Here is a 26,102-nt window from a genome sequence, read left to right as displayed (position 1 = left end):
ATTTATTATTTTTAGAGTCGGGGTCTCACTCTGTTGTCTAGGCTGGAGTGCAGTGGCATGATCATAGGTCACCGTAACCTCGAACTTCTGGGCTCAAGCAATCCTCCCACCTCAGCTTCCGAAATAGTTGGGACCACAGGTGCACACCACCATACCTAGCTAATTTTTAAAATTTTTGTAGAGATGAGTTCTCACTATGTTGCCCAGGCTGGTCTCAAACTTCTGGCCTTAAACAATCCTCCTGCCTCAGCCTCCTAAAGTGCTGGGATTATAGGTGTGAGCCACCATGCTTGGCCTAAGAGACATTTATTGATGCACAGATATGTTTTATTAAGTTTCTGTTTTGGTTAGGCCTTATGCTAGATGCTGTCTGTAAGGAAATAAATGAAGCCTAGTTCCTGCCCTCAAGATGCTCATGACCTGTTGAATGACGAACTTGTCAATCAAACATGACAATACATCATGAGAGCTACTAGGATAGAGATCTTCCCAGGGGGCCATGGAACCCTTTCTGAAGAGGGGCCCTGTATTAGTCTATTCTCACACCGCTATAACGAACTACCTGAGGACTGGGTAATTTATGAAGAAAAGAGGTTTAATTGACTCACAGTTCTGGAGGCTGTACAGGAAGCATGACTTGGGGAGGGGGATCTCAGGAAACTTGCAATCATGATGGAAGGCAAAGAGGAAGCAAGGAATGTCTTCTTATGGCAGCAGGAAACAAAGAGCGAGGGAGGAACCGCCACACACTTTTAAACCCTCAGAGAGCCTGAGAACGCACTCACTATCACAAGAACAGCATGGGGGAAATTGTCCCCATGATCCAATCGCCTCTCACCAGGTCCCTCCCCCAACACGTGGGGATGACAATTCGACATGAGATTTGGATGGGGAGACAGAGCCTAACCATATCAGGCTCCTAACTCAGCCTGAGGGCATCCTGGAAAATTTGGTGATCTTTAATCTGAGTTTTGTCAGACAAGTAGAACTTAGTTAGGTGAGGGAAAAAGTTGAGGACTATCTAAGCAGAAGGAATACATGGAAAGGCACATAGATGGCAAGAAACCACATGAAGCATTCAAGGAACTAGAAGGAGTTCAGAATGGCAGAAGCAAAATATATTTGGGAAATACGGACAGGATATAAGGGTGAAGAGGCAGTCTGGAGGCAGGGTGTGTGGGGCATTGGGTGCCAGGCTAAGGAGCCATAGCCAAAAGCAAGGCGGGGGGTATTAGAGGATTTGTGTTCCAGAATCACCCCTCTTATAAAAGTGTAGAGGAATGATTGGCAGAGACTAAAGAAAAGGTCAGCATATCTTTCTGGCAAAAGGCCAGATACTATATATGTAGACTTTGCAGTCCACAGTCTCTTTTGCAACTGCTCAACTCTGCCCTTGTAGCGCTAAAGCAGCCATAGACAATAAGTAAAGGAATGGACATAGCCATGTCTGATAAACCATTATTGAGGAACACAGAAATTTGAATTTCACATCACTTTCACATGTCACAAAATATTCTTTAATTCTTTTTTTCTCAGCCCTTAAAACATGTGAAAAACATTCTTAGTTTCAAGACATACAAAAAGAGGTAGGAGGCTGGATTTGGCCCTCAGACTGTAGTCTGATTTTTGATAATCCCTGGACTATCCCTGCACTCCCTGGATGGGAGTGCAGAGAACGCAGACAACTCCTTTGAGAAGCTTATCTCTGAAGAGGAAAGGAGAGATAGTGCAGTAGCCGGAGGGGTGTGGATGAAAAGGTGTTTCTCAGAGGAGACCTGAAAATGTTCATGGAGAGCAGAAAGAAATGATAGAGAAGGAGCCACTGAAGATAGTGGAGGCGGGGGCGGGTTGGTGGGGGGCGGTGATTGTTGGAGTAGATCTTAGAAGAAGAGGAAAGGAAGTGATGACATGCAGAGTACAGTTTGATCAATTCACTTTTTTTTTTTTTTTTTTTTTTTTTGAGACAGGGTCTCACTCTGTCACCCAGGCTGGCCCGATCTCAGCTCACTACAACCTCCATCTCCTGGGCTCAAGCCCTCCTCCTTCCTCAACCTCCTCAGTAGCTGGTGCTACAGGCATGCGCGCACCACGCCCAGCTAATTTCTGTGATTTTTGTAGAGACAGGGTTTCGCTATGTTGCTCAGGCTGGTCTTGAACTCCTGGGCTCAAGTGATGCACCTGCCTTGGCCTCCCAAAGTACTGAGATCATAGGCATAAGCCACCATGCCTGGCCAATTAGCTTCTTAAGGGAGAAGGAAACACCTCTTCCACTGTGGCTGAGAGGAGAAAGAAAGGATGGGCACTGCTGGGATATTTAAGTAGATAGCAGGGTAGGATTTTTCCAGAATGCCTTGACTTTCTCAGTGACAAAGGAAGCAAGGCTGGATTCGGGGTGAGTTGTCTATATGAGCAGTGAAGTCACTCAGGATGATGTCAGGCCTGGGGAGTGGGGTGGGAGGAAAGAGGAAGCCTGTGAACCAGATTCCCTAGTACTCAGTGAATGTGTAGGAGTGACCAGGAAGCCAATAAGTGACGACCATGGGGAAGGAGAAGGTGTTAGAACTTCAGTGGAGGGTGGAGGGGTGAGTTTGAAACAATGTGAAACAATGGGAAGTGAGCACAGTGCCAACTCCTTCACCTCACCTGATGCAGGGTGTGAGTTGTGTATACGTGTAGGACAGTGGGGCTGTGACCAAATGAGAATGAACAACCTCCACTTGCAACAGCGTCTGAGCGTGTGATATCCTGGGAGAGACGTGGGTTCTGGTAATGAAAGGAGATGGAGGGGCCATCCATGCAGTGACTGAGAGGATTGAGTAGTATGTTTACAAGGAAGAACATTCCAGGGAGCACAATGACAAAGATGGAAAGGGAGGGCAGTAGCAAGAGGAGAAACCGGGGTGTAGGCGTCAGAAGTATAAAGCAGTGTTAGATGAAGAAAGAAGTACATTCTGGGGGGAGCGGATGCCACAGGGGGATTGGCTGCCCTGTAGAAGTTATTACCATTTCAAGATTCCTCCTGGAACTCGAATACAAAGAGGTTGCTGAGGGGCATACTAAGTTGCTGGGGCCACATAAACAGAGGTAGTAGAGTCTGGTGCTTGAACACATTTGCTGACTCTGGTCAGGGAAGCAATCTGTGGCTCCTTTTTTTTTCTTCAAGTTCCAAACACTCAGTGAAAAGTGGGTTTGTGCTGGGACAAAACAGCCTTGGAATGAGCAGTTAGGCGTGAAGAAGCAGGTAAGCTCATTTACTAGGTCTTCTGGGGAGGGGATGATGGGGAGACTGGGAAGGATCCTCACCTAGGTTTCTTGCTTCCACAAAGCCCAGCCCTGCGTGAACAGAACAGTGTGGTTCGAGTGGAATCAGAGTATATGGGAACAGGCAGCCATGAGGTTTCTTGGGAAGACACAGACCCAAGTATTAACAGCAGAGAATGGGCACACAGTCACTGGCTCTGATCTGGGACAGTTCCTGACCCGATGGACAGAAAGTGGAATTGGACATCGTTTGAGTGCTTTTTTTGTTTAGCTTATCATCCTGAGAGCTTAGAGAGCCAGTTAGTGAGGATGAATACACACAGGGACAGCTTGGAGTTGCCTGAGTATTACTTGTTTTAGCAAGGAGGTTATATGGCCATGAGATGGAAAGAAAGATTTGAGAATCATGAGTTCCAGGCAGAATGATAGGAATTGAACTGATAGTGGTACCACTGATGGTATGAAGAATTTGAGAAGGAATTTGCACTTGTAGGGGGAACTCATTTCAAATGAGCTCATTTTAAAATATTTTTAGTTTTGAGGGTGGTAGGAGCCTCAACAGGGTATGCTCAGAATCCAACAGGTAGAGGCCTGAAGTTAGGGCAGCAGGCCAGGGCTTGAGACTTGTAGCTCATTCATGTTGAAATCAAAGTCTTGAGAAAACGAAGAGCCCACACAAACTAAGGAGCGATCTGAGAAATATGGAAAAAATAGGAAGTCACTGTTCTCAAAAAACAAAGCTCCCGTATAGAGGTGATAACTGAAAATTCTGGTGAGAGAGGTTGGACAGGCTGAGAACAGAAAGAAAAATACTATCCTGAGGAATACTAAAGAGGAGAGATGAGAGATAGGGGTCAAAGGTGACTTCTGAGCTGGGAACATTTACTTTAAAACAGCAGTTAAAAGGAGCAAGAGGAGAAGGAGAAATCCACCACACTACCCAAGATTTCTTCTTCAGGAGGGAAGTGTTTACGAGCATTGGAAAATCTAAGCACAAACCGATCCAATCTTTGCTGTAAGGTTGATGAGTTTCTGTGTACAGATTCCTATTATGAGAGATGACTTATATCAGATGTTTACATGTAAAGAAAACCGACTACACAGACACACACATAATCCATACCTTCGAGTCGATTGTTTTATGAACAGCTACAGTGCTGTGTGTGTGTGTGTGTGTGTGTGTGTGTGTTTTCCAATGAGGACAATACAAGGAGAATCCGATTTAAATTTAAATTACAGAGATGGAGATTGAGGCTCCTCCCAAGGGGACGACTTATCCTGTTAAGAGACACTGGGGGACGATATTGAGATGGGTTATGAAAGATCGATTCCCCTGAGAGCTCTAAGAATAGGATCAAAGTAGACAGCGCAGTCTGCCTCTGCTTGATTACACTGAGCTGATATTTCTTTAGCCGAAGGCAGTGGGCTAGTTTAGACGGCCTTTCATTCCCCGGCAGCGCCTATGGGTGCGTGTGACCTAGGACAGAGGGGCAAAGGAACGGGGCAGAGCGAGCTTGGGATGCCGCGGCCCCTTTAAGAGCGGCTGCGGCGGCGCGCGCTCCGACGGCTACCCCCGGGCCCCGCCCCTTTCCCGTGAGCCCTCGGGGAGTGGTCCGACTGCGGGCGGCCGCCGGTGAGGTAGGGGCGGGAGGCGGGGGGAGACATGGCTCCGCGCGGCTGGCGGCGGGCACCCCTCCGCCGTGGCGTCGGCGGCGGTCCCCGAGCCCGCAGGCTCATGCGGCCCCTTTGGTTGCTCCTCGCAGTGGGCGTCTTTGACTGGGCAGGGGCTTCGGACGGCGGCGGCGGAGAGGCGAGAGCCATGGACGAGGAGATCGTGTCCGAGAAGCAAGCCGAGGAGAGCCACCGGCAGGACAGCGCCAACCTGCTCATCTTCATCCTGCTGCTCACCCTCACTATTCTCACGATCTGGCTCTTCAAGCACCGCCGGGCCCGCTTCCTGCACGAAACCGGCCTGGCTATGATTTATGGCAAGTGCCTGAACCCTTGTCAGCCCCTTGGCGCTGCCCCTTTCTCTGCCCGCCGGCTGCTTCGCCTCCTCTCCTGGCCCTGCTCGGCCTACGTTCGGCTCCCCTTCCAATTCCTTCCATTTTCTGCCTCGCCTTCCCCCTACCCCGCGTTTCTCTGCCTCACCCCCTTTCCTCTTAAGCCTCGCGCCCCATTTTCTTTGCCTCTCCACACCTTTTTCGCTTCCGACCCCACCCCCTTTTTCCTCCGCACCCCCACCCCCCACCCTTTCCTTGCCTACCAAGCTCGGGACCCGGGGCTGAGGATGGAAAAGGAGTGGGTGCGGTGTCTGGAATTGGGTTGGAGCCTGGGGGAGGGGAGACACCATTGCGATCCATTTCTCTGGGGTGTCAGTTTGTTTAAGGTTCATTGAAACTGCAGTAGTATCTCTACTGCCCAGAATCTGGCGTTCTTCTGGAGCCAGAGTCGACCTTTACTCATCATCTAGCTCCTGCTACGCCCTGTCCTTTCGAGGTTGCAAAGGAAGATCTTATTCCTGTGGAGTCCGAAAAAAAAACCCGAACGTGAAATAGGCTACAGAAGGCTTAGGGCATTTTTAATGACGTCCCATTTATTGTACTATTCCTCTAATATCTGATATGGATACATATGGTTGACCCTTCCAATTCAGGCGAACAAAAGTGAGGACGAGGAAGAGTTAAGGTCCTTCCAGCAGTGTAGTGTACTATACGATGATCAGGACAGTTCAGACAAACAGTAATTACAAACACCACGCATATGCAGTATGGGTGACTTGCTGTTGGCATGAGGTTATTGACCGATTGTAGAATAAATGGCTTCGGTTCTTGTGTCTCAGTCTGCTTTCTGAGGTTTATTTATTTGTTTTTTGGTGACGAGGCGAGAAGGGTAAATCAAAGTGTGGGCTCAGAGGCATTTTGAGCTGTGCTGGGGCCTCAAGAGGGGAAAAGAAGATACATATTGCCGACTGTATTAATCTGACTGTGCGGGTATTGCTGAAGAGATGAGGGCGGACAAACAATTCTTTCTGTGCAGTACATTTGTGAAGATTATCTTCATTTGGAACATTTAAACCAATGAGCTTGTCGAGGTTTGTCTCTCAGACTTGCAGATAGGTAGATGAAGCTTTGGCACAAAAGACATTTCTCCATGCAAACCCCCGCCCCCCAGTAAATCCAGACTTCTGGAATGTGCATCTTTCAAGGGTACCAAGGAAAGGTAGTTGTGTGCCTCAGGAAAATGCATGAACTCAGGCTTATTTTTCCTTTGTAAGAGAATACAGTTTTGAGCCTGCGTGTAAAATATCTCTGCTCACTAAGATTCCTAGTTTTTAGACGTATTAGATGGCTTTTATATTTCATATATTTTGCATTTCATTTGCAGTGCGCCTTAAGCCACATTGGCCAGATAAGCTATACATTTCTATGTAATTTTCTGCATAACAGTGTGTGATTTACTATCCTCAACAAACATTTATTGATAAACCTTCTATGTATTATGCTCAGAAAATACAAAGAGGTGTAAGATCTTTGCCTTCAAGGAACTTGTAGGCAGATCATATAAATAAAATAATGGCATCTTAAATTTGGTTAAATGCCAAATGAGTGTTATCGAGTTAAAGTAATGAACTGATCACAGATACTTCTTTTATAGAGGGACATAGTATGATGTGGTAATTAAAGGTACAAGGCTTTAGACCAGAGGTCAGCAATTTTTTTTTTTTTTCTGTAAAAGGCCAGGTGGTAATGATTGTTGACCTTGTGGATACGTAGATCTCTGTCTCTGTTGCATTTTTTCTTTGATTTTTTTTTTTTTTTTTTTTACAAAGTTTGACAAACATAAAAACTATTCTTAGCTCTCGGGCCGTACAAAAACAGACCAAGGGCTGTAGTTTTCCAACCCCTGCTTTAGAATCAGACCTAGATTCCCACCCCACTCTGCCCATAGGTATGTGTGATCTTAGACAAGTCCCTTACTCTCTTTTACCATCATCTATACTTTGGGGATGATGATAGTAGGATTACTGTGAGGAAGACATGCTTTTAGACTAGTAACTGACCCTTAAGTAAATGCCCAAGAAATGATAGCTGTGCTATTATTATTATTATTGCTGTTAAAACTGCATTTTCTCAGATTAGGCCTAGAACAACTCTTTTAATTGGTCAGTCTCATAAGTCAAGGGACAAATAACAGTCTTTTTAATAGAATCAAATAGGGGCTTTGAATTGCCCTGGATATATTTTCTCTTTGGTAGCTGATATCACTAACCTCATCTAACTCTAGGACTGAAGTGGAAAAGAAGGATTACTGATTGCATTTTGTGAGGTTTCTAAGTTAATAAAAAGTGATAGAGTACCTTGGTGTTAATATTTTTTGAAGGAAAAACAAGGGTATCTCTTGTGGACTGTAGAGTGCGAGAGTGTTAGTCTGGGAGTCAAATCTGGAGTTGACTTGGCGTTCTTTAGCCTATCCTATTTTCTCATTGTGGGCAATGGGTGCTGTGGACCAAACAGCCTCCTAACTTAACTCGCAAGTCCAGTTTGAGAATAGATGGGATTGGGTCAAAGTATTTCCTTCCTTCCTTCCTTCCTTCCTTCCTTCCTTCCTTCCTTCCTTCCTTCCTTCCTTCCTTCTTTCCTTCCTTCTTTCCTTCCTTCCTTCCTTCCCTCCCTCCCTCCCTCCCTCCCTCCCTCCTTCCCTCCCTCCTTCCTTCCTTCCTTCCTTCTTTTATTTTTGTGGGGGGTCAAAGTATTTTCAATACCATGAAAATTGAAGTTTTCTTTTTCTTTTTTTTTTTCTATTTTTGATAGAGTGTTGCTCTGTTGCCTAGGCTGGAGTGCAGTGGTGGGGTCATAGCTCACTGCAGCCTCAACGTCCTGGGCTTAAGCGATCCTCCCACCTCACCCTTCTGAGTAACTAACTACAGGTGTGCACCACCACACCTGGCTAATTTTTTATTTTTATATTTGTGGAGACGCGAGTGTAGGGGGGTCTTCACATGTTGCCCAGGCTGGTCTCAAGCTCTTGGGCTCAAGCTCTCCTCCCACCTTGGCCTCCCACAGTGCTGGGATTATAAGTGTGAGCCATCTTGCCTGGCCAGAAATTGAAATTTTCTAGTCCTATTTAATGTCTGTCATTTTTCTTACAGCTCTCACAACATCATGGCTATCTTATTATTAATAATATATTATTTTAAGACCTTTATTTTTCAGCATGACTCTGGGGTCAAAACGGAATGCCTAAACCTCTAAGATTCAGCCCACCAGTGATCTTATTCCTGTGATATTGGGTTAGCTATGTAAATCCTGGAAAATGCTATTAAAAATGAGCTTTTCCTTTATCTGAGAAGCAAGAGTAAAAACAGTTTAAATTGCCAAAGTAGTCAGTTTCTAGATTGTAATATAGACCAATTGCTCCAGTTACAAACACACAATCGCAAAGCACCCACATGTTTTGCTCATTGGGCTAGCTTTCTTAAGAAGCTTAAAAGTGAGTCACTGTTAGTAAAAGTTGCCGAGGTAGTTAAAATTTAAGTCTGAAAAGTGATCACTCACTATGGTGTGCTTATAGATGGTGTAAAAAGCAAAATATGGCAGAAATATTTGTTTTGCCTTAAGCTTAAGGCATCCGGAGTCTGAGGCTTAACCAATGTGATTCATCAATAAATATTGATTAGATGTCTATGATGTATGGGATATGATGAGAAATACATGTCTAAGCCACAGTATCAGCCCACAAAGCACTTATCATCTAACGACTATGGCTCATACCTTATTTCTCATCATATCTTTCACAAAACTAATCTGTAGAAATTGTATCAGTTTTGGTCACACTTAATGCCCTAGTGATGTTCTTCCTATATTTTTTGACTATCAGAGGCTTCAGGTGTGATTGGCTGGAAGAATGGGCTGAAATCCATGAGGAAACCAGTCGCTGCCAACTGGGAGAATCACACATTAGTGGGGCCTTGGGTGATGCTGAATTTTGTATCACTGGGGGAGTTTTCAGCACAGGAGGGTCAGAAATGTGTAGAAGGGGTAGGACCTCTCTGTTTTGTGAAAGATATCTCTTTGTGGTTATGTTTTTCTGTTTTTGTTTTTGTTTTGAGATGGAGTCTCGCTCTGTTGCCCAGGCTGGAATGCAGTGGCGCTATCTGGCTCACTGTAAGCTCCGCCTCCTGGGTTCACACCATTCTCCTGCCTCAGCCTCCAGAGTAGCTGGGACTACAGGTGCCCGCCACCACGCCCAGCTAAATTTTTTGTAATTTTAGTAGAGACGGGGTTTCACCGTGTTAGCCAGGATGGTCTCGATCTTCTGACCTCGTGATCCACCCGCCTCGGCCTCCCAAAGTGCTAGGATTACAGGCGTGAGCCACAGCGTCCAGCTGTGGTTGTGTTCTTTGTTGCCTGTTAGTGGTCATTTAAAATTTCATAATACAAATATTTTCTGTGCCTCCCTCTATGTAGGCGGCTAGAAGTTTCTGCTTTAGCCTCTTAACAAAGCACTGTTTTTGTATCCCTTCACTGAGAATTGCTTTGACTCTCTGACTAGGATTTGGCCTTTTAAAGAACCCTTGTTAACTTTATCTGTGAATTTTTTTCAGATAAATCCCAATTTTTCAGAGGCTGGTGCCATAATAAAGGGATCTTGATTTTGTTTCCAACCTAAATAATTATTCTCCATGCTGTTGTTTTATTGACCAAAGTATGTGTTTCAAATTTGCCCAAGTGCTGAGCTCTCCTCGGGGTACCCAGTGATGCTTTAGCATAGGGTTGGGCTGACAGTAGAACCAGTGGGCACTCGGGAGGCGGAGGTTGCAGTGAGCCGAGATCACGCCACTGCACTCCAGCCTCAGCAACAGAGTAGGACGCCGTCTCCAAAAAAAAAAAAAAAAAAAAAAAAAAAACCATGGTTGGGCTTGGGGACATGGAAAGAATTTATGCTGCCATTATTAGTATTTGTAGTAGCTTGTCTGTGATTTTTGCATGTAAATATAAGAGGACAGCTTTTCCTGAGCCTCTTAATTAGCTCTCGTGGAATAGTAGAGAAAAGAGCTGTTTCTATCTCATACAGGCAGAACGACTGGATCTACAGGCTTTTCTAGGTTGTGTCTGTCAAGCACAGTTGCTATCTAACAGTCAGTTTTTAATTTTGTTTTTGGAGGTAAGATATTTTTAAAGGGTGTCTTTCGTTTATTTTAAATTTGAACCTTTGTTTAAACGTTTTTAAAGTTGGTGTCATTATATTACTGTTCAGGAATTAATCATTACTACTCTAAAAAATATATGTGACTCTAAATTGACTAGAAGGATCACTCCTCTCTACTCCCTCCCTGCTTCCTGGGCAACTACTGCCCTTTTTTTTGGACAGAGTTTTTGCTTCATTGTCCAGGCTGGAGTGCGGTGGCATGGTCTCGGCTCACTGCAACCTCCGCCTCCTGGGTTCAAGCAATTATCCTGCCTCAGCCTCCCAAGTAGCTGGGATTACAGGTGCCCGCCACCACCCTCAGCTAATTTTTGTATTTTTAGTAGAGATGAGGTTTCACCTTGTTGGCCAGGCTGGTCTCAAACTCTTTTTTTTTTTTTTTTTTTTTTTTTGAGACGGAGTCTTGCTCTGTAGCCCGGGCTGGAGTGCAGTGGCGGGATCTCAGCTCACTGCAAGCTCCGCCTCCCGGGTTTACGCCATTCTCCTGCCTCAGCCTCCGGAGTAGCTGGGACTACAGGCGCCCGCCACCTTGCCCGGCTAGTTTTTTGTATTTTTAGTAGAGACGGGGTTTCACCGTGTTAGCCAGGATGGTCTTGATCTCCTGACCTCGTGATCCGCCCGTCTCGGCCTCCCAAAGTGCTGGGATTACAGGCTTGAGCCACCGCGCCCGGCCGGTCTCAAACTCTTGACCTCAAGTGATCCACCCGCCTTGGCCTCCCAAAGTGCTAGGATTACAGGTGTGAGCCACTGTGCCCGGCTGGCAACTACTGCTCTTATACCTCTTCATTTCTGCTTCATCACTTCTCATTTGGGTCTGGTTTCCACCCCTGCTACTCCACTGAAACTGCTCTTATCGAGGTCACCTATGGTCTCCTTGTTGCTAAACCCAATGGATACTTCTAATGCCTGCCTTACTTCACTTTACTGTAGCATTTGATAGTTTTTGTCACTTCCTTCTCCTCAAAAATGAATTTTTTCCCTTTCTTCCTGACTTTGCCACCACTGGTTCCTTTTTTTTTCCTACACCTGTGGGGTTTTCCTTCTCAGACTCCTTCATCAGCTCCTTCTCCTCTAGCAGACCCTTAATGTTGGCTATTAATAGATCAAACCCCAGATCTATATCATGGTCTTCTTCCCATTTTATTTGCTCCCATGGCGATCTCATCTACATCTGACTTCAACCATCTTATGACTGCACAGTATATAACTCCAGTTGAGACCCCCGGCTTTAGCTCCAGATACCATATACTCAACTATGCCTGTGTCACAAGTACATCCAACTCAACCTGTCCAAAACTGAACGTAGCCTTTTCCCCTGTAAATCTGTTCATCTGTATATGTTCCTTACCTCATTGAATGGCCTTGCTATCCCCCTCGGTGCTCAGGCCAACTTACCTACCTGGTTACCAAGTCAATTAAGGTTCCTCTTAGTCTTTCATCTCCCTTCCTCACAGTCTATTCTACTCAGTCAATAAATCTTACTAAAATACAATACCTTCTTAAAATCCTTCTCCCCTCCTGTCAGTACTCTCTTAGGTTAGGACCTAAACTCCTATTGCCTGAATGCCTGCAGTAGCCCTGTATCTAGCCTTTTAGACCCTCTCTAGTCTAGGCCAGTCTTTCTAAAGTAGAAATCTGATATCAAGCCTCTGCCTTCCATGACTTCATTTTACTTTTGGGATAAACTTCAAATTCCCTTCCCCAACAGATAAGATCTTTTATGATTCAACTCCTGCCAATCTTTCAAACCTCAACTCTTGTCACTTTATAAGCCGGCCATACTGAACTACTTGATTCACTGGATGGGCTGTGTTCTCTCCATCCTTGACTGGATATGTACTACTATTCCCCTACTTGGAATATACCTATTTCTTCTAGTTTGTTACCTGCCCAGGTGACATCTCCGGAAAGACTTCCCTAATGTCTTACTCCCCCAGGCTTGGGTAGTTGTCTCTTTTCTGTTTTTATAATACCTTGTGTGTGTGTGTATGTGTGTGTGTGTACGTGTGTGTGTGTATGTGTATATATATATGTGTATATATATATATAGCATTATGATTGTCCAAGTTTTCCTTGAAGGAGGGACCTTTTTTTCATCTCTGAACCCTGGAGGCCTACCTAGCATAATACACTCATTCACATATTAAAAGAATAGCTGGCTAGTCAGAATGAAAGGCAATAGGAAGGTAAAATGCAGTTAGTAGTGGTATACTATGCATCTTGGAGTTAAGGAAAGTTCCAGAAGTTTAGGTTTTATTTGTAGTTGAGGTATGTCCATACAATGAAATATCATTTGGCCATAAAAGTAAATGAGGTTCTGATCCATGCTACAACATAAATAAACCTTGAAAATATTATGCTGAGTGAGAGAAGTCAGACACAAAAGGCCATATATTGTAGGAGTTCATTTGTATGAAATGTCTAGAAAAGGCAGGTCCATAAAGAAAGAAAGTAGATGACTGGTTGCAGGGACCTTGGATTTGGGCATGGGGGAATGGAGAGTGACTGCTAGTAGGTGTGAGGTTCTTTTTGGAGGGATGAAAATGTTCTAGAATTAGATAGTGGTGATTGATATCCAACTTCGTGAATATACTAAAGACTACTGAATTGTACAGTTTAAAAGGATAAACTTTGGTGTTTGAATTAGATATCAGTAAAGCCATTATTAAACAATTACAGTTGATCAATGTGGTTTTATAGGGCTGGGCATGGTGGCTCACGCCTGTAATCCCAGCAGTTTGGGAGGCCAAGGTGGATGGATTACAAGGTCAGGAGTTTGAGACCAGCCTGGCCAACATGGTGAAACCCTATCTCTACTAAAAATACAAAAATTAGGCGGGCGTGGTGGTGTGCGCCTATAATCCCAGCTACTCGGGAGGCTGAGGCAGGAGAATTGATTGGACCCAGGAGGCGGAGGTTGCAGTGAGCCGAGATCATGCCACTGTACTCCAGCCTGGGCAACAGAGCAAGATTCCATCTCAGGAAAAAAAAAATTAGTTTTATAGTACCTAAAACATTGTGCATATTTGAATGTCAATAGGATGATCCAGGTATAATCTTAGCAATCTGTATGTCATAGTGCCAGATTCAGGACTTCTATTCCATGTTTTGATTTTGAAGCAGATAATTTAAAATTAAAATCTGATCTTTTAGAAGTAGAAGAACTCAATCAACCTACAAATATTATTGACTTTTCAAGTTGTTAAATGTGCATTATTTGGCCAACCATGTGCTTTGGGAATAAACTTATGAAGTGCATTGTTTAAGTCTTATAAATTGATGGATGGAGGTGAAAAACACATTTCTTTTTCTTTTTCTGTTTTATTTATTTAATTTTTATTTTTTTGAGACAGAGTGTTGCTTTGTTGCCCAGGCTATAGTGAAGTGGCATGATCTCGGCTCACTGTAACTTCTGCCTCCTGGGTTCAAGCAATTCTCACACCTCAGCCTCCTGAGTAGCTGGGATTACAGGCACCCGCCACCACGCCCGGCTGATTTTTTTGTATTTTAGTAGAGATGGGGTTTCACCATGTTTCCCAGGCTGGTCTTGAACTCCTGAGCTCTCAAGCAATCCGCCCATCTCGGCCTCCCAATGTGCTAAGATTACAGGCATAAGCCACCACGCCTGGCCAGAAAACACATTTCCAACATGATTGCACTGTCGAGTTGGGACACATTGGAGTACATTCTGTCTACAGATGATGTGAAGATATTTTCTCCTTTTGTTACCTTCCTCATTACTTGTTTAGATATTGATCTAGAAATGCAGCGATCTGTGCTGCTGTCCTAGGGAATGTTTTTCTCTCCTGTTTCACTGGATTATATGAAGACTGGGCTGTTTGTTGTATGAATTTAGTAATACTTTAAAACTTAACTGCTTTCCATCTTAAAATCAGTTCTGACCTACAGGGAACTACCATAAGAGATTTTCTCTTATTCATAGTTATGCGTGGGGTACAAAAGAAGTGGTCTCTGTTGGCAAGAAGAGCTTATGTTGTTCTTTTTTCCAGGTCTTTTGGTGGGCCTTGTGCTTCGGTATGGCATTCACGTTCCGAGTGATGTAAATAATGTGACCCTGAGCTGTGAAGTGCAGTCAAGTCCAACTACCTTACTGGTAAATGTTAGTGGAAAATTTTATGAGTATACGCTGAAAGGAGAGATTAGTTCACATGAACTCAATAATGTTCAAGATAATGAAATGCTTAGAAAGGTAAGTTCTTAAAGGAAATGTTTGAATCTTTTTTGTGTCTAACTAGCAGCAAAATGATTCAGGAGAAAATAAGTAATGGATTTTTAATGATATTTAAAATAATGAGTCTTTTTAAATGGAGTAAAACCTGAATTAACAAATGTAATAATGTAAGGAAATGGATATGGCTGTACAACTCATTTTCTGATTGAGGCTAAGTAGTATAACTCTTTTTTGTTTCACTCTAGGTTATTTACAGCTTGTTGTGATAAACGGAGACTGGGATTGAGTTAAGCAGAATTTATAAGCGTTTCTTTCCATTTGCAGATGGTCCTTATAGTTTTCTTTTTCTTTTTATTTATTTGTTTTATTTTTTCTGAGATGGAGTCTCACTCTGTCGCCCAGGCTAGAGTGCAGTGGTGTGGCTCACTGCAGCCTCTGCCTCCTGGGTTCAAGCAGTTCTCCTGCCTCAGCCTCCCAAGTAGCTGGGATGACAGGCGCCCACCACCACGCCTGGCTAATTTTTGTATTTTTTAGTAGAGAGGGGGTTCTACCATGTTGGCCAGGCTGGTCTCCAACTCCTGACCTCAAGTGATTCCCCCGCCTCGGCCTCCCAAAGTGCTGGGATTACAGGCATGAGCCACTGTGCCCAGCCGATCCTTATAGTTTTATAGTACTTCAGCACGTTGGCTTTATTTGATAATACCTAAAATATTCTATTAATATTTCTTTCAATTCTTTCTTGCCTTGCTTGTATTCTATACTGATCACAATTTAATCTTTCTTTGATTCACAATCTGACACAACTTCAGGGGCCCTAAGTGTGAGTCTGAGGTATTGTACCATGCTGTGCATAAAGCTTTATGTTAGAGTTTGGGTTGCAATTGTACTCGCTCCCAGCCATCCCTGGAGCTGCTTTCTCCTGTCTCCCTCATAGGTTTATCATGGTGTTTCTCAGTGCTACTTTGATCATATCTCTTTGTTTTCTCCTGCCCTTTGCTGTTTGCCTTCACTTCTGTCTGCTACACTGGCAGGACTTGACTTTTTTTTTTTTTTTTTGACATAGGGTTTTACTCTGTCACCCAGGCTGGAGTGTAGTGGCATGATCTCAGCTCTCTGCAACCCCCGCCTCCCAGGCTCAGGCGACCCTCCAACCTCAGCCTCCTTAGTAACTCAGACTACAAGCACGTGCCACCATACCCAACTAATTTTTGTATTTTTAGTAGAGCTGGGGTTTCACCATGTTGTCTAGGCTTGTCTCAAACTCCTGGGCTCAGGCGAACCACCCACCTCAGCCTCCCAAAGTGCTAGGAGTGCAGGCAGGACTTGACTTTTATAGCTACTTGGTTGTGTTTCTGACCATATTTAATGCTTTTAAAATTTCATATGAACTTGAGGTTTACCTTGCAGCAAGAGTTCTTTCCACCTGTGGAAAATTCCAATTCCTTAAAAGTTTTAGTAAATGAAGTTTTAGCATGGGTTTGTGTGTAGCTGCTTTGTGTTCATGTCACATTCTGCTGCAGCCTTATGAACAGAAGGGGGCATTTACATTTTTATGGTGACTAGATCTTACAATGAGTGGACTATCGGAAGTAGAAATCTGAGCCGTACAGAAACTTTTTACTACAATATTACACACCTTTAGAGATGTTATCTATGTAAGAAATCTGTTTCTTTTTGCCAACAATAATACTGTACTCTTAAGTTTTATATTACCAGTTTGGGGTTTCGTTCATTCATTCATTTATTTTTGGGACGGAGTTTCGCTCTTGTTGCCCAAGCTGGAGTGCAGTGGCACGATTGTGACTCCTCCGCCTCCCAGGTTCAAGCATTTCTCCTGTCTCAGCCTCCCGAGTAGCGGGGATTACAGGCATGCACCACCATACCTGGCTAATTTTATATTTTTAATAGAGATGGGGTTTTGCCATGTCGGTCAGGCAGGTCTCGAACTCCTGACCTCGAGTGATCCACCTGCCTCGGGCTCCCAAAGTGCTGGGATTACAGGCCTGGGCCACTGCACCCAGCCAGGTTTCTTTTATTTAAAGCAAAAATAATGTTCATCCTTTCTCTTATTTATTTATTTATTTATTTTTTGAGACAAAGTCTCACTCTTTTGCCCAGGCTGGAGTGCACTGGCACGATCTTGGCTCACTGCAATCTCTGTCTCCCGAGTTCAAGCGATTCTCCTGCCTCAGCCTCCTGAGTAGCTGGGATTACAGGCACGTGCCACTACATCCGGCTAATTTTTGTATTTTTAGTAGAGATGGGGTTTCACCATGTTGGCTAGGCTGGTCTTGAACTCCTGACTTCAGGTGATCCACCCACCTCGGCCTCCCAAAGTGCTGGGATTACAGGTGTGAGCCACTGCGCCTGGCCCTATTTTTAACTTTTTGTTTGTTTGTTTAGCTGGAGTCTTGCTCTGTCACCCAGGCTGGAGTGCGGTGGTGCAATCTCAGCTCACTATAGCCTCTGCCTCCCAGGTTCAAGCAATTCTCCTGCCTCAGCCTCCTGAAACATTTTTTAATCGCATAGTATTTTAATACACCTTCCACAGATAGGCCTTAACTGATTGTTCCAATGCTATCTCCTGGTCGTTTGGTTGAGAAGTAGAACAGAAGCTATCCTTTTTTTTTTTTTTTTTTTGGAGACAGAGTCTCGCTCTGTCGCCCAGGCTGGAGTGCAGTGGCCAGATCTCAGCTCACTGCAAGCTCCGCCTCCCGGGTCTACGCCATTCTCCTGCCTCAGCCTCCCGAGTAGCTGGGACTACAGGCGCCTGCCACCTCGCCCGGCTAGTTTTTTTTTTGTATTTTTTAGTAGAGACGGGGTTTCACTGTGTTAGCCAGGATGGTCTCGATCTCCTGACCTCGTGATCCGCCCATCTCGGCCTCCCAAAGTGCTGGGATTACAGGCTTGAGCCACCGCGCCCGGCCCAGAAGCTATCCTATATGAAATATTTTAAAGTTAACACAGTAATGTTCTTGCTTTTGACTAGTTTAACATTTAGTATTTTTTCTTTTTGATCATTTGATAATGGAATATGAGGTCTTCTAGGGAATTGATCTAAAAGAACTCTTTATTTTAACAGGTTACTTTTGATCCAGAAGTATTTTTCAACATATTACTTCCTCCTATCATATTTTATGCAGGTTATAGCCTGAAAAGGGTAAGTCCTTTTGTCTTTCATATACTTTGAATAATCTGAAACTCCGTGGGCTTTGTAATATTTGACACTTCAGAAATGGGCTGTTCTTTCCAGATTCCCTCCTTTCTCCTCTCCATACCCTTTTTAGATGTTAAAATTTATACCTGTACAAGAATGCTTTCTCTTATTTATCCTAGTGAATAATGCATTTAGTCCTAGTGAATAATGCATTTAATATTAGCATAGCATAGAAAACCTTTTCTTTTTCAAATAACTGGTAAGTATTCTAACAGTGTAACTTTTTTTTTTTTTTTTTGTCAGAGACATTTTTTCCGAAATCTCGGGTCTATCCTAGCATACGCTTTTCTTGGAACAGCAATTTCTTGTTTCGTTATTGGGTAAGTATTTGAAGCTTAAAATACTTTGTAGCCTTCAAATTATAATTTTAAAATCATATATTTTTGATTTATGCAGTGTTATATTCCTGACTGGGTCTAAAGACTTTTGCAGTATTCTCATAGGTAATAAGTTGTTTGAATTTTCCTTAAGACCAAAGTATTACCATATTTCAATGACATGAATTAAATTTGGGATTAGTCACAAAGTACTACAGTAAACCCATCTTCTTATTCTTACTTTATCCTAATTTTTTTAACAGTTGATATTTTTTTCTAAAGTAGGACTGTGTTTATTGAACAGGTCAATAATGTATGGCTGTGTAACGCTGATGAAGGTAACGGGACAACTTGCAGGAGATTTTTACTTTACAGATTGCCTACTGTTTGGTGCCATTGTATCAGCAACTGATCCAGGTATGTTTTATATGAGTGGAGTTTACATACTTGAGGTACATTGTTTTGCAGTCAAATACATGTGGGTTTTTCTTTCTTTGAGGTGTAGAATTCATGATTAGGTACTTCCTTAGTACTATACTTTCTAATTGTGGAGGAAAAAACAAAATTCATGATTCCTTTTGGCTTCAGCACAAATTTGTTTCCTTTTACTTTTTTTGTTTTTATTACATTTGCCTATTACTGGTCCACAAGTTGATGCTGTTTCAACAAGGACTGTAAGGTACTTTCTTCAGAAATTCATGTTGGTCTTTTTTTTTTTTTTTTTTTTTTTTTGAGACGGAGTCTGGTTCTGTCACCCAGGCTGGAGTGCAGTGGCGCGATCTCGGCTCACTGCAAGCTCCGCCTCCCGGGTTTACACCATTCTCCTGTCTCAGCCTCCCGAGTACTGGGACTACAGGCGCCCGCCACCTCGCCCGGCTAGTTTTTTGTATTTTTTAGTAGAGACGGGGTTTCACCGTGTTAGCCAGGATGGTCTTGATCTCCTGACCTCGTGATCCGCCCGTCTCGGCCTCCCAAAGTGCTGGGATTACAGGCTTGAGCCACCGCGCCTGGCCCATGTTGGTCTTTATCCCTAGTGATTGGGTATAGAAGAAGATGAACTAGATTATAGATTAGTTTAAATGGGTAGTAATTATATGTTTCCATTCAAGCTTTTAGAAAACCAGTTCCCTAAAAATCTTTCTGTTTCTATTCAGCTGTATGCATTTAACAGTAAGAAAAAAATGTTTAAAAATGATTGTTAGAAGGCAGTTGTGCTAATACAGGTTTGATTTGTAGTCATTGGAGGACTTTAATATACATTAAAGAATTGTTTTTATAAAATTAGCTTTATGATTGTACAGTTGTTTGTTTAATATTAACACAACTTGTTCCCCTGTACTTTTAGTGTCAGATCTTCTAAAAGTTGTGTTCCAGAATGATTTTAATTGTACTGAGTTAGGGTTTGGTTTTCCTGATAGAGTATTGGTAAACTTAACAGCTACATTCAAATTAGGAATTTGGAGAAGATACAGAATGGAAAGGTTGGGGTAGGAACACAGACTGATGTTTTTGAACTAAGGATGGAAGTTTTCTTTTAGCATGCTTTAAGACTCGTTGAAGTTCATTTTGTTTTGCTTTTTAACCTTGTAAGTTAATCATCTTTAATTGTCACCCAGCACAATTAAAGGTAGAATCCTAAGGTTATCTCTGAATTCCTGTGTTAACTCTGATAACACAGGGCTTTGTGGGAAGGAGAAAAATGTGTTCAATACTCTATGAGAGATATTTTGGCTGGGCACAGTGGCTCATGCGTATAAATGCTAGTGCTTTGGGAGGCCAAGACTGTAGGATCACTTGAGACTATGAGTTCAAGACCAGCCTAGGCAACACAGTGACACCCTGTCTCTACAAAAAAAAAAAGAAAAAAAAATAGCTGAGCATGGGAGTGCATGCCTGTAGTCCTAGCTAGTTGGGAGGCTGAGGTGGGAGGACCACTTGAGCCTAGGAGTTTGAGGCTGCAGTGAGCTGCAATGAGGCTGCAGTCTCACTCTGCCTGGGCGACAAGAGCAAGAACTTGTCTCCAAAAAAAAAAAAAAAAAAGATTTAAAGATTAGTTAGAAGGCCATTTTAGAGAATTTGTGTAGTTTAGCATTTTTAAAACTGGAAATTAAATTGCTTCCTTAAAGACCACCAAGGCTGTCCTCTTGTTGTTTGTAGCTACTCCCATTATCAACATGAAGGTAGGATGGTTTTTGCAAGGAGCCAGTGGTCTCTGGCTTCTGTGTCCTTTCATTATAAGCAAACTTCTCAACTTTCAAATCCTATGAGAAATCTCATTCCATTGGCTTGGCTACATTATTTCAACTTTCTGGTTTTGTTTGGTAGGACTATTGCCTGAATAGCCCAAGCAAATATCTTTTGCTTATATAAAGTTGAACTGTTATTTTTTTCTGAATTATGTAGGCACTTGCCCCATTTCTATTATTTTGCCATAGTTAACTTGCTCTTAGGTGGGTATTTGTTTTCTTATTTCTTTAAGAAATTCTGCACTATTGCTCTACTCTCCTTCTCCCTTGTCTTGGTGAGCTTTGGTATCAGTATATTCCAGCTGCAATGCTTTGTAGTAGGAACTAGAACTTTTAAAATGTACTGGACATGGTGGCTCATGTCTTTAATCCCAGTGACTCAGGAGGCTGAGTCAGGAGGATCACTTGAACCTAGGGGTTTGAGGCAGCAGTGAACTGTGATTGTGCCACTGCACTCCAGCCTGAGTGACAAAGCAAGACCCTGTCTCTTAAAAAAAAATTAAATAAATAAAATGCAGGTTTCTTGTTTTTATGATTGGCATTTGAAAAAGCTCTCTTGGCCGGGCGTGGTGGCTCACGCCTATAATCCCAGCACTTTGGGAGGCTGAGACAGGTGGATCACGAGGCCAGGAGATTGAGACCATCCTGACTAACACAGTGAAACCCTGTCTCTACTAAAAATACAAAAACTTAGCCGGGCGTTGTGGCAGGCACCTGTAGTCCCAGCTACTTGGGAGGCTGAGGCAGGAGAATGGCGTGAACCTGGGAGGCGGAGGTTGCAGTGAGCCGAGATTGCGCCACTGCACTCCAGGCTGGGCAACAGAGCCAGACTCTGTCTTAAAAAAAAAAAAAAAAAAAGGCTCTCTCACCTCTGGTTATATTAATCTTTCATGTCCACTTGGGTTTCTTTAGTAACTGAGCTATGTGACTTAGTAATTAAAGTTAAAATATAACTTCAATCTCATCTGATTTTCTGAGATTTCTCACATAATTGCTTTCCTAAAAGGAAGATTTATTGTTTTTCTTCTTAAGCTGGAGTATCCTCATAGTTGGCTTCTTATTAAGACAACTACAGCAGCTGTAATTCTGGTCATAAATTTTACCCCAACCAAAAACTAAACCTATGTTTTCATTTCCTACTGTCTTTGCTAAACCTTTGTGCTTGCAAATTGTAAGTCAAGTACAAATGAGTTGTAAGGCCCAAAGAAACACAGTTTGCAACATTAGATTCTTTTCATAATCTTCTTCTTCATTAAAGATTAATGACTACATGGTCTATAAGAAATTCTGAATATATTCTTTGTAAGATCGAGGAAGGTGGGAAAGAAATGTACAAGACATGATTATTAACATCTGCATGAAGAATGTAGGTCAACTCAGTTCTTCAAGTTTACTTTCAGCCATTTTTAAGAGAGAGAGGAGAAGTTTGTGCAGGTACACAATTAGAAAAATATTTATATAAAATTACAGGATCTTTAATATGGTAAGAGAATGTTTATTACGATTGAATTCTAGGAGGAAGAAATGAATTTCTAAATAACTCTTATAGTCATCTGCTGAGGAGAATATGTTATACTTGTAATGTCTAAGTATTCCTCTGACTCTTTTTACTTGCTAGTGACTGTTCTTGCTATATTCCACGAGCTTCAAGTTGATGTTGAACTCTATGCACTTCTTTTTGGTGAAAGTGTCCTCAATGATGCTGTTGCCATAGTGCTGTCCTCGTAAGTGTTTGTTTTCTTATTATATTATGAATATTAAGTGTGAGGGTACTAGGAACTGAAAGTCACGTATTGAATAAAGTACATTATGAATGGAAACATTTGGAAGAATGAGGCATTTTTTTCCCTCTTGAAAAAAATCCATATTTTACAGATAAATTGGAAAATACAGGGAAGAAAAAAATATGTACTGCCACCACCTAAAGACAATTACTGTAAACATTCTAGAACATTTCCCTTTTCTATGTATGATATTGTTACATAGTTGTGATTGTAGTGTCTATATAATTTTGTATTCGATTTTAACATTACAACATGAACATTTTATTTTTTAAATTAGATTTAATATTTTCTTTTCTTTTTCTTTTTTTTTGGAAATAAGAGTCTCACTCTGTCACACAGGCTGGAGTGCAGTGGCGTGATCTTGGCTCAGTACAACCTCTGCCTCCCAGGTTCAAGTGATTCTCCTGCCTCAGCCTCCTGAGTAGCTGGGATTACAGGCGCCCGCCACCATGCCCGGCTAATTTTTGTATTTTAGTAGAGATGGGGTTTCACCATATTGCTCAGGCTGGTCTTCTCCTGACCTCAGGTGATCGACCTACCTCAATCTCCCAAGGTGCTGGGATTACAGGCGTGAGCCACTGTGCCCGGCCTTAATTTTTTCTGAATACATAATATATTCATGTGGCTCATAAATCAAAACCATGTAAAAAGTTACACACAGAAAATTTACACTCTTACATCTGTCCTCATCCACCTGTCCCCCTACTTTTTTTTTTTGAGGTGAAGTCTTGCTCTTGTTCCCCAGGCTGGAGTGCAATGGCACAGTCTCGGCTCGCTGCAACCTCTGCCTCCCAGGTTCAAGTGATTCTTCTGCCTCAGCCTCCTGAGTAGCTGGGATTACAGGCTCCTGCCACCACGCCCAGCTAATTTTTGTATTTTTAGTAAAGACAGTGTTTCACCACATTGGCCAGTCTGGTCTTGAACTCCCGACCTCAGATGGTTTGCCCGCCTCAGCCTCCCAAAGTGCTGAGATTACAGGTGTGAGCCACCGCGCCTGGCCTAGATAACCATTTTTATTAGTGTCTTACCTATCTTAGTATTTCTTTATTCAAATGCAGGCACAACTGTGAATAAATAGTCTCGTTTACCTCTCATTTCTTATTTTTAAAGTCACACACTATCTATCTTCTGGAGAACTTTGCATATCAGAAGAGTGAGTATTCTCATTCTTTGCAGCTATATAGTATTCTGTGTGTGAACTGCATTATTGTTTATTTGCTCAGTCTCCTATTGCAGCACATTTGAAGGGTTTTTAATCCTTTGCTGTCCCAAACGGTGCTGCAGTGATTAACCTTGAACTTACCTTGTTTTATACATGCATAGGTATATTGGTAGGCTGAATGCCCCAAAGTGAGGTTGGTAGGTAGGATAAAGGGTAAAAGCCATTTGTAATTTTGTTCGACATTATTAAGTTGCTCATCAAAGGAATTGTAGCACTTTGCACTTTCACCATTAAATTACTGATCTGTTTCCTCACAGTTTTGCCAGCAGAATATTTGTCAAACTTTTATATTTTTGCTAACTTGATAATTGAGAAATACCTCATTGTAGCTTAATTTGTGTTTCTCTTATTTGACATAATCACTTCAAAGCATTTTAATCTCTAGAAGTGTTAATATATATTATAGATAGGTAATTATATAATATATTACTTATAACAATTTAATTGCAGACAATTTTGAATGAGCAATATTTTTTATCTAATTATAGAAAATACTATACATGTTACTATAAGGTGTTTGCAGGTTGAAGAATGAGTCTGAACCTCTGAGGAATTCAATCCTGCCTCCCTACTCTTTTTTTTTTTTTTTTTTCTAAGACGGAGCTTTGCTCTGTCACCCAGGCTGGAGTGCAGTGGCACAATATTGGCTCACTGCAACCTCCACCTCCCAGGTTCAAGCAATTTTCCTGCCTCAGCCTCCTGAGTAGCTGGGACTACAGGCATGCACTACCACGCCTGGCCAATTTTTGTATATGTAGTAGAGACAGGGTTTCACTGTGTTGACCAGGCTGGTTTCGAACTCCTGACCTCAGGTGATCCACCTGCCTCGGCCTCCCCAAGTGCTGGGATTACAGGCGTGAGCCACCATGCCTGGCCCCTGCCTACCTACTCTTATTAGGCAAATACCTAACTCTATGGGCAGTTGCCTTTACTTCATACCAGAACTTTCTGTGAGAGAGAAGTAAGAGCCCTTCACATTTTCTCTTTATTTTTATTTCTCTCCTTAATTTCCACTTTGTTAGTTATGAAAGAGTAAAACATCACTGGCTCTGTTTTGCATAGCCTGATTGTCTTCTGCAAAGTTGGAAATTATTATTTCTGAGATGTAACATTAATCCCTTAAATGCTGTGTATGAAGATATACAAAAGGCCATATCCTTTTTTGTGAATGCAGTATATGTAAATATTACCCCCTCCCCACCATATTTATTGCCAGATTTTTTTGCAGCTGTCTGCAACTAATATAAATTTAACTTGAGAAATAAAACCTAAAGGCTGTAACTCATATTGATACTGAACTTTAGCACGTTCAGTGATGATAGGTGCAGAATAAGAGTTTTATATTATTTGAAGTAAGGGAGAAATGGATAGTGTGGTTGTAAAACATTTTATAAAAAATGGAGCAACAAAGATTGTTGAAGCTTCCAGTACGTAGGTACATGAGCGATTACCAGCAGTAAAAAGTGAAGAGAGTAGGTACAGGCAGTCACTTTTAGCATCGATTCCCTATCCTAGACAACTATTCCACTGTTCAGTCATTTTACTAGTAACTGTTGTCTTGTCATTGCCCTAACGGCCTAATGGATTAAGAGAAAATCTCTGTTCTGGTCTGATCTTTAAATGATGTGCCCTGTGCCTTAGTTTTTTCCTGTTAATAAAATAGCCTATTTTCTGCATTTTAAGGAACAGTTGATTAGTGTTAGCGGAAAAGATAAAAACCCTCATTGAAAGATTTTGAGTTTGGGGTTATAAATAACCTATTTCCTGCAATGTCAGGAATAGTTGATTAGTGTGAAAGGGGGCAAAACTTCATTGAAAGATTTTAAGCTTGGGGGTGTACATACCAATGTTGGTGAAGAATAAATGCTAAAAAGAGAGAGCCAGCTGGGTACAGTGGCTCACACCTGTAATCCCAGCACTTTGGGAGACCGAGGTGGGCGGATCACCTGAGGTCAGGAGTTCGAGACCAGCCTGGCCAACATGGCAAAACCCTGTCTCTACTAAAAGTACAAAAATTAGTCGGGCGTGGTGGCACATGCCTATAATCCCAGCTACCTGGGAGGCTGAGGCAGGAGAATTTCTTGAACCCAGGAGACGGAGGTTGCAGTGAGCTGAAATCACGGCACTGCCCTCCAGCCTGAGCAATGGAGCAAGACTGTCTCAAAAAAAAAAAAAAAAAAAAAAAAAAAAAAAGAGAGCGAGCCCTTTCCATAGCATTTCTCACAAAGGGCCATACTTCTCCTTCTCTTGCAGCCTTTCTCAAACAGGGTTTTCTGTGAGAGAATGAAGCCTTACGGGAAACGATTTGAGTGAGTCTTTTCTCATTTCACCTAAGGATGATAGCGAGTTAGTGCCATTTTAGATTTGTAAGAGATAATACGTTAACTCATTACAACCTCAGTGGGACTCTGGTGGAGAAGGACTGTATCTAGAGAGGAGCATAACAGATAAATTGTTAGCTCTGTCTTAATAGAGTTGAAAAAATGAGTTACTGCCCAAAAGCTGAAGGGAAAGCAGTTGTGTGCTCGCTGTGGGAGTTTACTAGCTGGAATGATCAGTGGTATGATGCTCATCATTCTTCATTTACCTTTTATGTGTTTTGAAGTGGGTTAGATGCAGATAATCTACTTTGTGTTGAATTTTCTTAGTTTGAG

The 26,102-nt window shown here is 42.4% G+C and overlaps 1 protein-coding gene across 2 annotated transcripts in view; it reads left to right on the top strand.

Moving 5' to 3' along the window:
- The first annotated feature begins 4,909 nt into the window (after positions 1–4,909).
- Positions 4,910–26,102, top strand: part of LOC105481379 (solute carrier family 9 member A6) — a 63,091-nt gene continuing 41,898 nt past the window's right edge. For both annotated transcript variants that reach the window (XM_011740931.3, XM_011740929.3), the window contains exons 1-6: positions 4,910–5,249; positions 14,481–14,680; positions 17,745–17,822; positions 18,123–18,199; positions 18,501–18,613; positions 22,061–22,166. In XM_011740931.3, coding sequence (XP_011739233.1) covers positions 4,925–5,249; positions 14,481–14,680; positions 17,745–17,822; positions 18,123–18,199; positions 18,501–18,613; positions 22,061–22,166 — 899 coding nt within the window. In that variant the 5' untranslated portion in view covers positions 4,910–4,924. The remainder of the gene's footprint in view (positions 5,250–14,480; positions 14,681–17,744; positions 17,823–18,122; positions 18,200–18,500; positions 18,614–22,060; positions 22,167–26,102) is intronic.

The sequence above is a fragment of the Macaca nemestrina genome, chromosome X, assembly GCF_043159975.1.
Source record: "Macaca nemestrina isolate mMacNem1 chromosome X, mMacNem.hap1, whole genome shotgun sequence".
Classification (NCBI taxonomy): domain Eukaryota; kingdom Metazoa; phylum Chordata; class Mammalia; order Primates; family Cercopithecidae; genus Macaca; species Macaca nemestrina.
The sequence above is the reverse complement of the archived record's forward strand: the minus strand, read 5'-3'. Positions and strand labels throughout refer to the sequence as shown.